The sequence below is a fragment of the Saccopteryx bilineata genome, chromosome 4 (genome assembly GCF_036850765.1).
Source record: "Saccopteryx bilineata isolate mSacBil1 chromosome 4, mSacBil1_pri_phased_curated, whole genome shotgun sequence".
NCBI classification, from domain to species: domain Eukaryota; kingdom Metazoa; phylum Chordata; class Mammalia; order Chiroptera; family Emballonuridae; genus Saccopteryx; species Saccopteryx bilineata.
Window position 1 is genome coordinate 64,446,678 of NC_089493.1, and position 15,717 is coordinate 64,462,394.

General features: G+C 40.3%; 1 protein-coding gene across 1 annotated transcript in view; it reads left to right on the plus strand.

Annotated features, from left to right (window-relative positions):
• Positions 1-305: 305 nt before the first annotated feature.
• Positions 306-15,717, plus strand: part of PRTG (protogenin) — a 170,081-nt gene continuing 154,669 nt past the window's right edge. The window contains exons 1-2 of the mRNA XM_066274954.1: positions 306-396; positions 2,532-2,834. Of these exons, the coding sequence (XP_066131051.1) occupies positions 306-396; positions 2,532-2,834 (394 nt within the window). The remainder of the gene's footprint in view (positions 397-2,531; positions 2,835-15,717) is intronic.

The window sequence follows — 15,717 nt, forward strand, 5'->3', positions numbered from 1 at the left end:
TGTAGAAAGTAGTCCCCAGGTCGGCGGCGGTGCTGTCCACTCCGCCGCCCCCGCCCCCTCCAGCCGCCTCCTCACTCCGCCCCTGAGGCCGGACTCTCGGGTCCCCCGCCTCCTGCGAGCGGGTGTCCGTGCACCGGCCTCACCGCGACACAGAGAGACTAGGGCCGGCTGCGCCACGCCGGTACCCGAGGGGCGAGCCCAGGCTGAGCGCGTCCCGCCGCAGCGCGGGGAGCCGTGGAGGCGGGGGCTGGGGGCGGACAGAGGCTGCGGGGCGGCGGGGGAGCATGCCCGCGCAGCCCCGCTGAATGGCGCCTTCTCTGCGACCCCTTGCCCGGCCGCGGCCGCCAGGGATGCTGCTGCTCCGCGCGCTCCTGCTGCTCCTCGGCTCAGTTCCAGGTGGGCGCGTTTTCTCCTGCGCTTCGGCGCCTGTGGGGCGGGAGCCAGCGCGAGTGGGCTGGGGAGAGAGAACGGACTGGGGTGCGTGTTTAGGGGACGGCCAGGTCCTTGCGGTGGCGCTGATCACGGGTCCTCGTCTCCTCCTTGCAGCCAGTCGGGAGCGGCTGCTGGAGGCGCGAGTGGCCCGCGGGAGCCTCTCCCAGCGCACACGCCTCCTCGCAGCACTCCCGCTGGCCGCGAGCTGCAGGGCTGGGCTCCCGCTGTCCACTCTCGCCCCTTCCTCCTCGCGCTATTGTCCGCTCTCCGACTGTGTCTTTGCCTTTGCAGCCAGTCCGGGCCCTGCGCCGCCCGCCCGCCGAGGCTGCCGCGGCCGCACGTGGCTTTATTTATATTGTTTCCTTAGTGGCAGACTCGCCACGCAGGGGGCGCCGGGGTTCCGCGAGACTTTCCTAGTTTGCAGTGGGGACTCCCCCACGTTTTAGGGCGGAGGAGAGAGTAGGTGAATTCAGCGCCCAGGTCAGCACCCCTAATGCTCCCACTTTTCTGGATCCGGATGGAGCGAGGGGGCGGGGGTTGTAATTGCGAAGAGAACAGAAGTGGGTTGGAAGGTACGTGGGCGATTGTGGCCCGGAGGGATTATAGGTACCCGAACTTGAGAAGGAAGGCGTCGAAGTAGAATTTATTTCTCGCAGCCAGGTATTTTGGAGCAGGGCCTGAGGTGTATACAAATCTAAAGAGTCTTCCAAACTCCAGGTTAGGCGTGCGCAAACTTGGATGAACTAATTTTTCTTTTGCGTCCGTGTTGATTTATCCTCGCAGAGATACACAATGTAAAGTGGGTGGGGTGGTTAGGGGTAGGAGGGGTGGGTGTTCAGGCGAATGGGTTGTTTTATTTATTTACAGGTTACAAACCCCGGACTTTCTTTTTTCAGAAGGAGTTAGTTTCTGTTAGCATGAGAAAAGGATCAAAGTCAGATCTGACTCGGAAACACAATGGGCGCCTTCCGGAGTGGTCCTCACAGCGCGGGGCTGTTAGGGTCGCTCGCGTCGCCCTGGGCATCCATTAGGAGTCATCAACCCGGGCGTGGGAGCGTGACTAGTGTCTGAGGTTACCGAGGACCTGCCTTGCTGAGAGACAGAGACCAATCCCGGGGATTTGAAAGAATGGTTTAAAACAGAAGGAAGATGAAACGTTCCCTCCAAAACCCTAACGCCCTGCTTGGCCCCAGTCAATATGCAAGACTTTAGCTGACCTTTGCGCTAAATCCAAGAGATGACAGGGTGGTCATCGGATCCTGGAGGGGACCGGGGTCGATGTGTATACTTAGGATAAAGCCTTTCCTCTACTCTGATAAAAAGTGTGGTTGATTAAGCAATCTCCTATCCCTATTAGACAGTAAGGACCAATTAGTCACGCATTTTTTCCAACAGTTGGCAGTTCTAAAAAAATGAAATAAAAGTTTCCTAATCCAATCACCTACTGAGTACAAGCAGCAAGAGTTACCAACTTTTCAAAGTCAACTGTTTGTCCTTTAAATATATACCTGACTCTGCAGTAATTAAGTAAATGGGTCTCTTTCCAGGAGAGGAGACAGAGTCCTTGCTGTTAGAGGACAGATGGAAAAATGCAAACTTGTAATTTGTCACAAAAAGATAAATGCTCTTCTCAAAGGAGTAGGTGCCAGGGCTCCAAAAACACTTCAAGGGACAAGGAAATAAACTTGCTTGTTCACAGAGTTGGAGTTTTGCTAATGATTTCTTGTAAAATTAGACTTTTACGACTTACTCTGTTCAAGATCTTTTTGACGAGCTTGTAAAAGTAACAAACAGCTTGTGCTCATGAGTTTTCCTGATGATTTTGAAACTCTAGCAAGAAACTTGAGAACAATTCTTACAAGGCATAGAAGTTATTGAAATCTTCCCTATGTTTTTAGTGTAGGTGTTGTAAAAGGTGATATTTCTGATTGGTTGAAACGGTCTGCTGAAACTTAGATTGGTTTATTAAGGTGCTTGTAAGTTAACTAATATGGTTTGTTAAACTTTGTCTTATTGCACCCAGAATATGTGTTTTACAATTGTGTGTTACGATTTTATACCTATAATTTTGGATATACCTTTCCCCTTTTTCCTTATAGGAGTGTGGTGCTTTAGCGAACTGTTTTTTATAAGAGAACCACAGGATGTAACTGTCACAAGAAAGGACCCAGTCATGTTAGATTGCCAGGCTCATGGTGAAATTCCTATTAAGGTCACATGGTTGAAAAATGGAGCAAAAGTGTCTGAAAGTAAACGGATCCAGGTTCTGTCTAACGGCTCTTTATACATGAGTGAGGTGGAAGGCAAGCGAGGAGAGCAGTCTGATGAAGGATTTTATCAGTGCTTGGCAATGAACAAATATGGAGCCATTCTTAGTCAAAAAGCTCATCTTACCTTATCAAGTAAGTGCTTAAGTTCTTGATTGTTTTGTTACATTTTTCATTGCTACATTCTGATGATTTCTTGACTGATTTATATATGCTAACCCTAAAATCATACAAACATTTGGGAATTTTCTGGGAGATATTCTTGATGCCAACAAAAGGCATGCAGAAAAATCTAAGAAAAAAATGTAAATTCAAATGAATGATTGAGAACAAAAGTCACATTAGGTTTAGTATACCAAAACCTGTACAAGCAGCTTTATATGTATTTAGGTATTTCATACGGTGAGAGGAGTTGAGTGTAAAACTTTGGCTAACACAACAGTGGTTCTAAAAAGCTCATCTTTTGTAAAACAGTAATTAAAACTTAAAAATTACAAGCAAATCCTTCTGCTTTGTAAATGGCCCTTGAGTGTTAAATCTTTCTTATAGCCCAACCTTCCATTTCTCTGACTGCTGTAAGATCACCCATGTTGCTTTTAATTGTAAGAGAGGGCATTGGTCAGTAACTCTGAAGCCTTTGAAGTATTCCTAGTCTTTTCCTGCTGAGAGAGAAAGAGATTAAGGCCATTTCCATATTATGCTTAATGGACTTAAACCAGATCTGCCCACTTTTTTTTTTCCCCCCCAGTTGTCATAAAGTTCGCTGTCTAATGATTTCCTTTGTATTAACAAACCCATCAGATCAACCGTTTGTCCAGGTGATCCATTGCTTGGTGCCTGGCCTGATGCGTGTTGGGTGTAAAGCTAGGCCTTGGGTAGCTAGGGTACTCCCTCTTTCTACGAAGGCTTTCCACCCCTCAGGTGCTCGAACTCTGCAGCGCAGCACGCAGCATTATCATAGGCAATTTAAGTCTTTTTTTAAAAAAAGGACCCACACAACTGTATATCTTAAAAATGGTTTTACGTCTATGCTAGTTACATGCTTTTGTTGACCCATAAAAGATAGATTCTGCACTATACCTACAAATTGATCATTTAAAACAGTGGTAGTCAACCTGGTCCCTACCGCCCACTAGTGGGTGTTCCAGCTTTCATGGTGGGTGGTAGCGGAGCAACCAAAGTATAAATAAAAAGATAGATTTAACTATAGTAAGTTGTTTTATAAAGATTCTGCCAAACTTAGCGAAAATCCGACATAAAGTACTTGGTAAGTAATTATTATTATATGCTTTAACTTGCTGTAACTGCTTTATAAATTTTATAAAGTAAAGTTACTTCCCTACTTTATAAATCACCATTACTGTGGAACCGGTGGGCGGTTAGAAAATTTTACTACTAACAGAGATACAAAAGTGGGTGGTAGGTATAAAAAGGTTGACTACCCCTGATTTAAAAGATGAACAATAGAAAGAGGGAGCTCTTCAGATAAAGGCATAATCTTTAGAAAATAGTTTCTTCAGTCAGTTGAAATTTAGGAAGCTATTGGCAGAGGTTTCTGAGGTGATTTTATTTTAACAGCCAATGGCCATATTTATGTCACCCTTATTATTAGTAATTTATTTTATTTATACAATAATGATTAATTTTAGAAAGTAAATCACAAGTAAAGATATTTTTATATTGAAATGTCAGAAAAGTAGAGGTTTCCAATTTTAGCCCCCCCCGCAAGAATAACATAAACCTGAGAGAATTTCTAAACTTTTTTTTTTTTTTTTGCTGTAATCATTGGCCCATAATTAATTTTGTTGTTGCTGCTGAGTAATGGTTTTTCTGTGCAGTATTCTTTACAGGAAAGCATGCTTCTTTTTTTGTTGTTCTGTTCATTTGATTTTTATCTAAGTAGAATTGTTTTAGAGAGTTGTAATTTTTCCTCTTTTTCAATTTTAAGAAATCTTGTGTTTTCATACCCAGAAATGGTAACTGGTGTTACCCTGCTGGAGAGGAAAAGGACAGGAGGAGAAGGTGGAGGGGGTGCGGGGTGGAATGGCCCTTGAGAAGATGAGGCATTTGTCACGACCACAGGTTATTTCCAGGACCTCCTAGGAAGCCTGACAGAATTCAGGGGTCCCCAGAAAGTACACAAAGCTTTAAGATGTCATAGTCTGAACAGTGTAACAAATGTTAGTATTGGCTTTATGAGTATTTTTAGATTTTTGTATCTTTATGAAAATTAGTAATAAATATTTAATTAGATGTGAATCATTTTGAAGGTTCCTGTGAAGTATTTTTCATACTATAAGAATCAAAAACTTTCCAGTGAAACTAGATAGAACATTGCTTTGCTCTGAAATATCAACTGCAGTCCCTTACAGGGACCACACTTTTCGTATACGTACATTTTATTTAACTGTGAGGAGGTATTGAGCTTTAAAAATGCATTCAGTATTATAGATTTTAAATAAATGCATAGTGGCGTTAGATTTTTCATTAGAAGTAAGAGATTTCTTAGAGATTCTGAACTCATAATGTTTGTTCTGATATCTAAGAAGCAATGTTGAATGATGTAGGCTCAAATGACGTTTTCCTGTGTTTGGTGTAAAGATATAATACATATTAAACAGGAAGAGAATAGGCTTTAAGTGGACATTCTGTTTTTTTTTATATATATAAGCTAGTTCTCTCCTCATTATTGATAGCAGCGGGGTGCAAGTATGTTCTTTTTATTTTCTGGTCCAATATTCTGTCAGCAAGCATATCTTTTGGTACAGAAGGGTGATAATACAGCACCTGGAAATCTAAAACTTTAATCTGGGCAAGTTTTAGATTTTTAACCCAGGCAATCAAGTCTTGGTTTCTAAACTTAGGAACTAGAAGCTGAAAGTTGCACTCTAGGCAAGAATTCCATTATTCATGTGTAAATTAGGAATTCACAGGGTTAAAAGGTTAGAAACTGGCCAGGATGAGGTTTACCCTTGTGATAAAGAGCAGATGACCCTCATTCATTGGCCCAAGCTTTCATGTAGCTCTTCTGCAAAGTTAGTTATTGCCACGAATTGTTCTTGAGGAATGCAGAAATTCAAATGTGAACAGGCCTTTCCTTAAGTGTCACTATGGAGCCTTATCTCCGAAGCACATCAGAGCCTGCTTTAGGGACAGGGTTCCTCCCCAAAGGCCTGGAGGCTTTGCTTTCCTGTTGTTCATCCAAGCACAAAAGAATTTGTCTATCCTCGTTTTTTTCTAAGGCATCCTATTTTAAAAGGAAAGTATAGGGTTAAAGTAATATTTAGCTTTTCTAAAAAAGGTAATCCTTTTTATTGATAGCTGTTTTACATTTTCATGTAATTGGAATAGAAAGGGGAGTGATGTGGGTGGCCCTTTTTCTAGTTGTATAGGATAGTAAGAACAGAAGATTAAACCGTTTCCTGTAAATTTCAATATTTTAAACTTTTGGCAAATCACGTTTTCACTTTCATGGGTGCTAAGACTTCACTATGTAAATAAATTTCAGGAGTAAGAAATAATCTGTGGATATCTTGACGTTTCTTGCATTCTTAATGTTGAAATAAGGAAGATAAATTTCATAGGAAAGCATTAGTGTGGTAAAACGGTCTCGTATTTCAACAAGTTTAAATTAAGATAAGAGACAGTTGAGAGAAGTAGAGGAGGAGGCGGGCTGTGTTCTGTGATGTGTAAAAAGACTGGCTGTAGCTAGTGATTGAACAGGAAGCTGGTTGTTTATTTCCTTTCCATAAAAGGTGGAAATTGAAGTCTGAGGGTAGAGGGAAAGAGAACAGAAAGCTGGCTTATATCTCACAGGATTTTCAGGACTGTTCACTTGTATAAAAATTAATTTTTAAGTGAATATTTGTAGCTGGAGGACCATAGGAATTACAACCTTATGATGGACTGAAATTTTGGGGTTAGTTTTTTCATTCATAAAATTGTTTGGGGGGGGGGTTTGTTTCTATAGCTTTACGTTGCAATAGTTGTTTCCTTTAAAAAGATGTTGATTGTTTTCCATGAATAAAATGTATGTCACTCAATTTAAGTTAAGATTAAATTTGAGGTATTTTTGATGGGATTAATGAAGAACTGGTCTGTGAGTATGGTTTCTGTCTTAAAGAGTAATACGGTATACAAATTGTAGGCCAAAGTTAATCTTGAAACGTGGAGTTAAAATGCATTGAAAACATTTAAAGAGTCATATTTAGAAGAAAAGAGGCTGAGTAGTGTGTTGAAAAGAGAAAAATAAAAACTATGAGACTTAGCCTAAATTTTGAGGTTTTTAAATTTGATTTTAGAGAGAGAGGGGAGGGGGAGAGAGAGAAGGAGAGAAACATCGATTTATTGCTGCACTGGTTTATGCATTCATTGATCACTTATTGTATGTGCCCTGACTAGAAATCCATCCTGCTACCGTGGCATATCAGAATGATGCTCCAACCAATTAATACCCAGCCCGGGCTAATTTTGAGTTTTATTAATGACCCTGGACCCAAGATTTTGCTACCTTGTCACTTTTTTTTGGAGATTTGTAGGTGCTATTAGAGACAGTCTTACCTGTGTACATGTTCACTTCATATCACACTGTTAACGGTTACCTGCCCTAATTCAAGAGTGCTAACAAAAGTAAAAGTCATATGATTTTGGAAAAATAAGACAACAGGTATTTAGAAAGATCAATCTGGCAACTTGTAGGTAGGGTTCAGATGATGCTTTCTGGATCCCAAAAAAAAGTATCTTTAAAGAGAGGGGGGTATGGTTCAGAAGTACATATTTAACTTAAAAATTAACCATCCTGGCCCTGGCTGGTTGGCTCAGTGGTAGAGTATAAGCCTGGTATGTGGAAGTCCCAGGTTTGACTCCCAAGTCAGAGCACACAGGAGAAACAACTATCTGCTTCTCTATCCCTCCCCCTTTTCTCTCTCTCTTCCTCTCCCGCAGCCATGGCTTGAATGGTTCGAGCAAGTTGGTCCCGGGTGCTGAGGATGGCTCAGTGACCTCCCCTCAGGTGCTGCAATAGCTCAGTTGCCAAGCAACAGAGCAGCAGATGGGCAGCACATCACCCTGTAGGGGGCTTGCCAGGTGGATCCTGGTTGGGGTAGATGCAGGAGTCTATCTCTCAGCCTCCCCGCCTCTCAGTTAAAGAAAAAATTTTGACCATCCTAAAATTGCATAAGTTAACTCAGGGAAGTAAAAGCACTTACAGTTCTACAGTCTTATTTACAATGACTATGGTTCTTGGGGTCTGCTTAAAAGGTTTATCAGGTACCTGATATTCACTGGGTAACGGAAGCAGTTTTTTCTACTTTGCAGTTGATTAATGAGAATCATTTCTCATCTTCAGAAATGTGTAACACTATCTCACTGTTTTTCAGTTGTTGGAAGTTTTATTTTTTATTTTTTAACAATGCAGGATCCACTGAGAGGAAGAACTATAGTTTGTTTCAAGATGTATATAAATGTATTTGTTTATTTTGTTTCTGTTCAGCTTCATTTTAATGGAATTTTGAAAGGGTATTTGGCATGTCCCTGATTATTCTAGAGAAAGGATTTCACTCACAGCAGTTGTTTGTCCAGGGATTTATTGTCATTGCTCCTGAATTTAACAGCTGGGCCTATTGATGAAGTCCAGAACAATTTTAAAAAATGGCAGAGAACAAATCTTTTAACCAGGGTTTTAGGTTTTAAGGAGCTTTTCAATTAATAGTAACTTGTCCATATTGGAGCAGGCCAGAAAAGTCCAGATTTCCTCAAAATGATAAAATTACAGAATACTTAATATATTTGGACATATTAAGAGACTTGCACAATAGCTTATTTTTCATATGTGATCCTGGCATGTAATGGTGAGTGATTTCCTAAAGCATCAGTAACTTTCCTATAAGAAGCTTACAGACTATTCAAAGGATTTGATGGGTACCATGGGGCTACAGTTACTGCTTCAAACTACATTATTTCCAAGGTAAATGTAATGACAAGGAATCAGTTCCACCTTGATTATGGTTAATTCTGCTGAGTTTTTTTGGTGACACCCAGAATAATTTGTAATCTTCACGTTAGGTATTCTTGTTTAATGTGATAATCCTCATTACCTGTTGAGAAGATTTGCTCCCATTTAAAAATTACTGGAGGTACTGGCCAGATGGCTCAATAAATAGAGCATTGTCCCAGAGCCAAGGTCGTGGGTTTGATCCCCAGTCAGGGCACATATGAGAGGCAACCAATGAATGCACAACTAAATGAAACAACTAAGTGGAACAACAACTTGATTCTTTTCTCTCTCCCTCTCCCGCTCCCTCCCCCTCCCCTCCCGCCCTCCCTTCCCCTCCCCCTTCCTGCCCTCCCTCCCCCTTCTTTTCCCCTCTCCCACCCTTCCCCCTCCTCCTCCCCTCCCTCTCCCTCTCCCCCTCTCTCAAATCAATGGAAAAATTAAAAAATATAAATAAATAAAAATAAAAACCATTGGAATACTTATAGGCCCCTAGCTTTTACTTCCTGGTTAAAGGCTAACAGCACCTTTTATTTGCCAGTTATTAGCAGCCAAAATACTCTTCAAAATCACTTGTTAGACACTGAAAGAAGGGTAGAAAAAATTGCTATTGTTACTGGGACAAGAACTTATCAATGTGTCAACCTTTATGGCTCTGTTTTTTACAATATAGAAATATTTATTATGCAAAAGCATCAAGCTCAAGTACAAATAATCACTTATTTGTATATAGTCATACACAAAAGGACATGCATTCAATGTCACTTACCTAATTCATTTTCTTTCTCCATTTCCAACTTAGGCATTAGTCTATCTTCTACAAAAAACTCTGCAGAAACACTCAGCTCTGGTTAGGATTTTAGTAGTTGTCTGCGATACTGTGAACACCAGCGTGACCGAATGGGGTTTTCTGGGGGTGGGAGGGAGTTGGAAAAAAGAAATCACCCCAAAAAACTAAAATGAGCATTATAATACAGGAAGGGAAAAAACAAGATTGCATGATCAATATGGCTAACCTGATAACTCTCATTTATCAGATTTTTTAGGATATTATGGTCAGTTAGTACTAACATACTCTAGAAATTTCACAATTTATGGGAATGTTTCTAGGAAAGAAAAACGTGGCTTAGTTTGCTGAGATAAATAACTTTCTGCTCGACATGGATGTAGATATTTGCTTACAATTCAGTGGTATTTACATGCTTACCTGTAGCCTCATTAGTAAGCTCCAGTTTCTCAGGAATTTGAAGACATTTGATGGAAGAGGTGCTTATAACTGAGGCAGAAGATCCAGAGAACCCAGAGGAGGGCGTGGCCTCGCCACTGTCTTCAGTAGTTGGGCTGAAAGAGTTACGAATGAGTCGATCCTCATAGGTAAAATATATGTCAACTTCTTGGTTATAATTTTATTTTATATTTAATAGTCTTATTTTCAAAGGCCATTATTTTCCTGAAACGGAAAGAGATTTAGCCCTGGTTGGGTGCTCAGTTGGTTAGAGCACCATCCTGATAAAACAAGGTTGTGGGTTCCATCTCTGATCAAGGCCCGTACAAGAATCAATCAGTGAATGTGGAACAACAAATTGATGTTTCTCTCTCCTTTTCTCTCTCTCTAAAAAAAATTAAAGAGATTTATAATCAGAATTTAGGCAACTTTACCCTGGTTAAAAAGTAATACCTAGTATTAAATTTCTGAGTTTATGCTTTATTTACCTAATCTATAGTAAATGCCTATTCTATATCTATTCAAAACTACTGATTAAACTGACTAAGACACCAGCTTTCTTCCTATTTATCCCTTCTCTGAACTTTTTACTTTGCAATAAGAAAGAGTCAAGAGAGAAAAAGGGACAGCAATTAACAAATGTGATAAAAAATTTGTTGGAAAAAAAGTTTGAAAATGCAGTTTAAAAGCACAAATAGAATATTTCTCAAGCTGGCATAAGTTTGTTTAAATTAACCAACTTTTTGTTTTGTTTTGTTTATATTAGCTAACTTTTATATATGGATAGATAATAAGGCTTAGTCTCTGGCTCCCTATGCCATTCCTCATATCTATTCTTTGTTCACTTCCACCTGTCTATGAAAAGATACTTTTAAAAACTATACCTAGGCCCTGGCAAGTTAGCTCAGTTGGTTAAGAGTGTCGTCTTGAAATGGACAAGGTTGTGAATTTGATCGCTGGTCAGGGCACACACAGGAAGCAAACGAAGAATGCATGCTTCCCTCTACCTCCCCTCTCTCTGCCTTTCTCTCTCTGCCTTTCTCTCTCTGTCTTTCTAAAAGTCAATAAAAATCAAGCCCTGGCCAGATAGCTCAGTTGGTTAAAGCGTCGTCTGGGAGAGCAGAGATTGCCAGTTTGATTCCCCAGTCAGGGCACATAAAGGAGCAGCTCAGTGCTTCTCAATTTCTCTCTCTCTCTCTCCCCCCCCCCCCAGCCTCTCTCAAAACAAAACAACTACACCTCTAGTTGCCTAACTGAAATTAGTATCAGGTTATTTTGTCATTATTTTAAACTTAATATATATTAAAGGAAAACTAAATGCTTCCTCTCTCCCAATCAGGCAGACATTATAATCCTCCTGGGCCTTTAATCTCATAACCATCAAAATACAGCTTTCTAACCCTCATATTCGAATCAATTACTAAATTTCATTGACACTTCATCTGGGGGACCCCTACTGTCATGGAAAACAGCATACTACCTGAAGGTAATAGGGGCTCGATAATCAATTGCTATAACTGATAAGCAAACACAAGAAGCGAGCACTTAAGCAACCTGGTTTGTGCAACCTGTAATCACCAATCACCTCAGCTTCTTGATGCTGAGTTGGATTGAAGATAGTACCACAAGCAGTCTGTTGGTCCTCAGAGGTCTTCATGTCTAGATCCTCTTCCTGCAACAGTCTCTCGGGATCAGAAGGGAGATCCTTCAAGGATATTATCTCATGAAAAGGAGTGGATACAAAACGAGCTGCTCTAGCAATGTCACAAGTGTCTTCTGTGTTAGGACAAAGAGTTTCATTCCTGAAACCTGTGATAATAGCATCCTCACTCAAGGGCTCAATTCCTGTAAATTCATCCTGAAATAAAAACCACGTGAAGTTTAGCTGAAATCATTCAATAAACATAGGGATGCCCTTTTTTACTTAGACATACATTAGCTAAGTGATTTCCGACATGGTACAGAAATATGCTGCCCACAAGAATTAGGGGATATTTCAGAATGAATATGAAGCTATGGAATATCCCCTAATTTTTGTGAGCAATGTAGCATATCAGAATCTCTAAGGAAAGACAGTTTAATAAAGCACATCGTAACACTGAAGGAAAAGGGTTTATATCATGAAAACAGCCAACTACATTTCATCAAAAATGCACTGTGAGGATTCTCCACACAAGGACAATAGTTTTTTCCCCAACCAATGTCAGCAAAGAACTAGAGGACTGATCCCATTTTTGTTCTTGTTCTGGCCTAGCAAATGTTCTGATAATCTGCTATCCTCCTAGCTTTTAAGTCATCTTCTTCTATGACAAATACTTAATTTTTATTTTATTTTTTAAAGGTAATTCCAATCATGGTAGAAAATATGGAAAACAAAATATAAAGTATAAAAAGAAAAATATTAGGGACTGGCCAGTTGGACATCCAGTCGGCCTGGCGTGCAGACGTCCCAGATCTGATCCCTGGTCAGAGCACACATGAGAAGTGACCATCTGCTTCTCGTCCTCTCCCTCTCCCTCTCCCCCCTCTCCTCCTTCTCCTCTTGCAGCCAGTGGCTCGAGTGGTTTGTGCATTGTCCCCAGGCGCTGAGGACATCTCAGCTAATTCAAGCATCGGCTCCAGACGGGTTCCCAGGTGGATCCCGGTCAGAGCACATGCGGGAGTCTCTCTTTAATATCTCTCTCTGTCTCTCTCTGTCTCTCTCTCTCTCTCTCTCTCACACACACACACTAAAATATGCCTTTGTCTTTAAAAGTAATATATATATATATATATATAGTTTAAAAAAGTCAACTAGTTTAAAAGGATATATAGTGAAAAACTCTCCCTCCTGCACTTGACTGCCCATCTCCACTTCAATTACCACTCCCCAGAAGCAACTGCTGTTGCCATATATATATATATATATATATATATATATATATCTGGCAGGCTACATAAACAAGCATATTCTATGCATTAAAAAAAGGTATTGTAAAACAAGTGAAATATATGCTAGTACAGTTGACCCTTGAACAACATAGGGGTTAAGGGAGCCAAACCCTCCCCTTACACAGTTGAAAATTCTTGGTTAACTTTTGACTCCTACAAAACTTAACTTATAAATTGTCCCTTGGTATCATGGGGGATTGGTTCCAGGAGCCCCCGCCAGGTGCTCAAGTCCTTTATGTAAAATGGCATAGAACAATGCGTTCACTTGGCTCTCCCCATCCACAGATTCCCAGCCACAAGTGAAAAATAGCACTGGTTGAATCTGTGGATGTGAAACCTGGAGATATGGAGGACCAACTGTATATTGAAAAAAAAAAATCCACATAGAAGTAGCCCTGTGCAGTTCAAACCTGTGTTGTTCAAGGGTCAACTGAATATACTATTCTTTCTCATTATATTTTTAGCATATTTTCTGTGCTATTAAAAATCCTTTACAAACAATATGGCCACACTGTGGGTCTATCAGAAGTCAACAAACTTTTTTATTGTTATTCCCTGTTTTTTACTACTATAAAAGTATTTTAAATATCTTTGTACATTTAAATCTTTAGAGCTATTTTAGTTTCTTAGGAGTAATTCCTAAAAGAATTATCAGGTCAAAAGGTTATGAACATTAAGGTTCTGTATACATATTGCCCAGCCACCCTCAGAGAGATCGCACTGCTTATACCTTCTCCTGCGGTGTACAAAAGTGCCTATTTTATTTAATCCTTGCGAATATTAGATGTTAGTTTTCTAGATTATCAATTTGACATATACTTTAAATTCCTGAAAACATTAATAAGTAGAGGTGAGAGGTATATCTAGAAGTAATAAATGTGGCTAAAATTCATAAGATTAAAGTAAAATTCAGATATCTATAGTCTAAGAATACATTTTATGCAAATACTACCTAGGGCCCTTTAGATATTTGAAATATGATTTTTAGGGAGAAAAATTCTGATAGGTATATATCAATAAAATTCAAGTAAAAGATTGAAAACCAACAAACGAGATTAAGATGGACTCCTTTAATAATTGAGCCCATCCCTGAACAGCTGAGTCTAGACCCACTACCTCCCAATCCAGGCTATCTATTCATTACATCCTCTGGTGCTTTTCTCAGGAATATAGTATATAATTACTCTTCTATGCTGTTACTTTTCACAGCAGTCAGTGGACTATCAAAATTATACATATATTAAACACCCCACATACTTGGACTTCATCTCTGGAAATTTCCAGTAAGTACAGCGGGAATGGATAGGAGTGCTTGTAGTCCTAAATGGCTCCCTAGGCTCTTCCTGGTGGCTGGGAATTTTCTATATTTTGATCTAGGTGGAGAGTGAATGGATATTCACACATATAAAAACTCATCTAAGCTATATAATTAATATTTTCACAATTTACTGTTTAATAAAATATACATTAATAAAGAAGTAAACAGGAAAAAACACATGTTTAAAAAGGTTTTCCCAAGTGACGCTTTCTCTAAGATTTGATGAAGAACACTGCTTTAAATCATTATAGCATTCTGCATCGTCTCTTAAGTCTTCAGATTAAACATATTCCATTCTCTTCTACCTCAAGACAAGTTTCCAGGTGCTGGTTTGAAGAGAGGAATGATTTTCTTTTTAAAAACTTCAATGAAGGCCCTGGCCGGTTGGCTCAGTGGTGGAGCGTCGGCCTGGCGTGCAGAAGTCCCGGGTTCGATTCCCGGCCAGGGCACACAGGAGAAGCACCCATCTGCTTCTCCACCCCTCCCCCTCTCCTTCCTCTCTGTCTCTCTCTTCCCCTCCTGCAGCCGAGGCTCCATTGGAGTAGGGATGGCCCAGGCGCTGGGGATGGCTCCTTGGCCTCTGCCCCAGGCGCTGGGGTGGCTCTGGTCGCAACAGAGTGACACCCCGGAGGGGCAGAGCATCGCCCTCTGGTGGGCAGAGCGTCGCCCCCTGGTGGGTGTGCCGGGTGGATCCTGGTCAGGCACATGCGGGAGTCTGTCTGACTGTCTCTCCCCGTTCCCAGCTTCAGAAAAATACAAAACAAAAACAAAACAAAACAAAAAAACAAAACAAAACAAACAAACTTCAATGAAATGTCAATGACAAAAGTTATTTACTTTGACCTGAATGTTTACATGAGGCCTTTTTACCCTAAATCTTACCATGTCACTAATCCATAGTGGTTAAAACAGAATATTGCTGAAGTGAAATGGTTAGTCCACCTAATTCTTCCATTGCCACAAAAAACATTTTTTAAAAAAAGAACAAAGAATCTTTGTGATGTTAGTTTAAAAAAAAGTACTAAAGGCTTTTAAGAAAGTAATTTTTCCCCCCACTTTAACAAATTGAGATAAAGTCCACATACCAAAAAACTCACCACTTTAAAGTGTACATTTCTGTGGTTTTTAGCATATTCACGAGGTTGTACAATCATCACGAACTCCAGAACATTTTTATCCCCCCCAAAAAAAAACCTATACCCATTATCAGCTGCTCTCTAGCTCCTCTAATTTCTTTTTTTTTTTAATTTTATTTTTTTAATGAGGTGACATCAATAAATCAGGATACATATATTCAAAGATAACAAGTCCAGGTTATCTTGTCGTTCAATTATGTTGCATACCCATCACCCAAAGTCAGTGGACTATCAAAGATTGTCCTCTGTCACCTTCTATCTTGTTTTCTTTGTGCCCCTCCCCTCCCCCTTTCCCTCTCCCATTCCCCCCTCCCCCCGTAACCACCACACTCTTATCAATGTCTCTTAGTTTCACTTTTATGTCCCACCTACATATGGAATAATGCAGTTCCTGGTTTTTTCTGATTTACTTATTT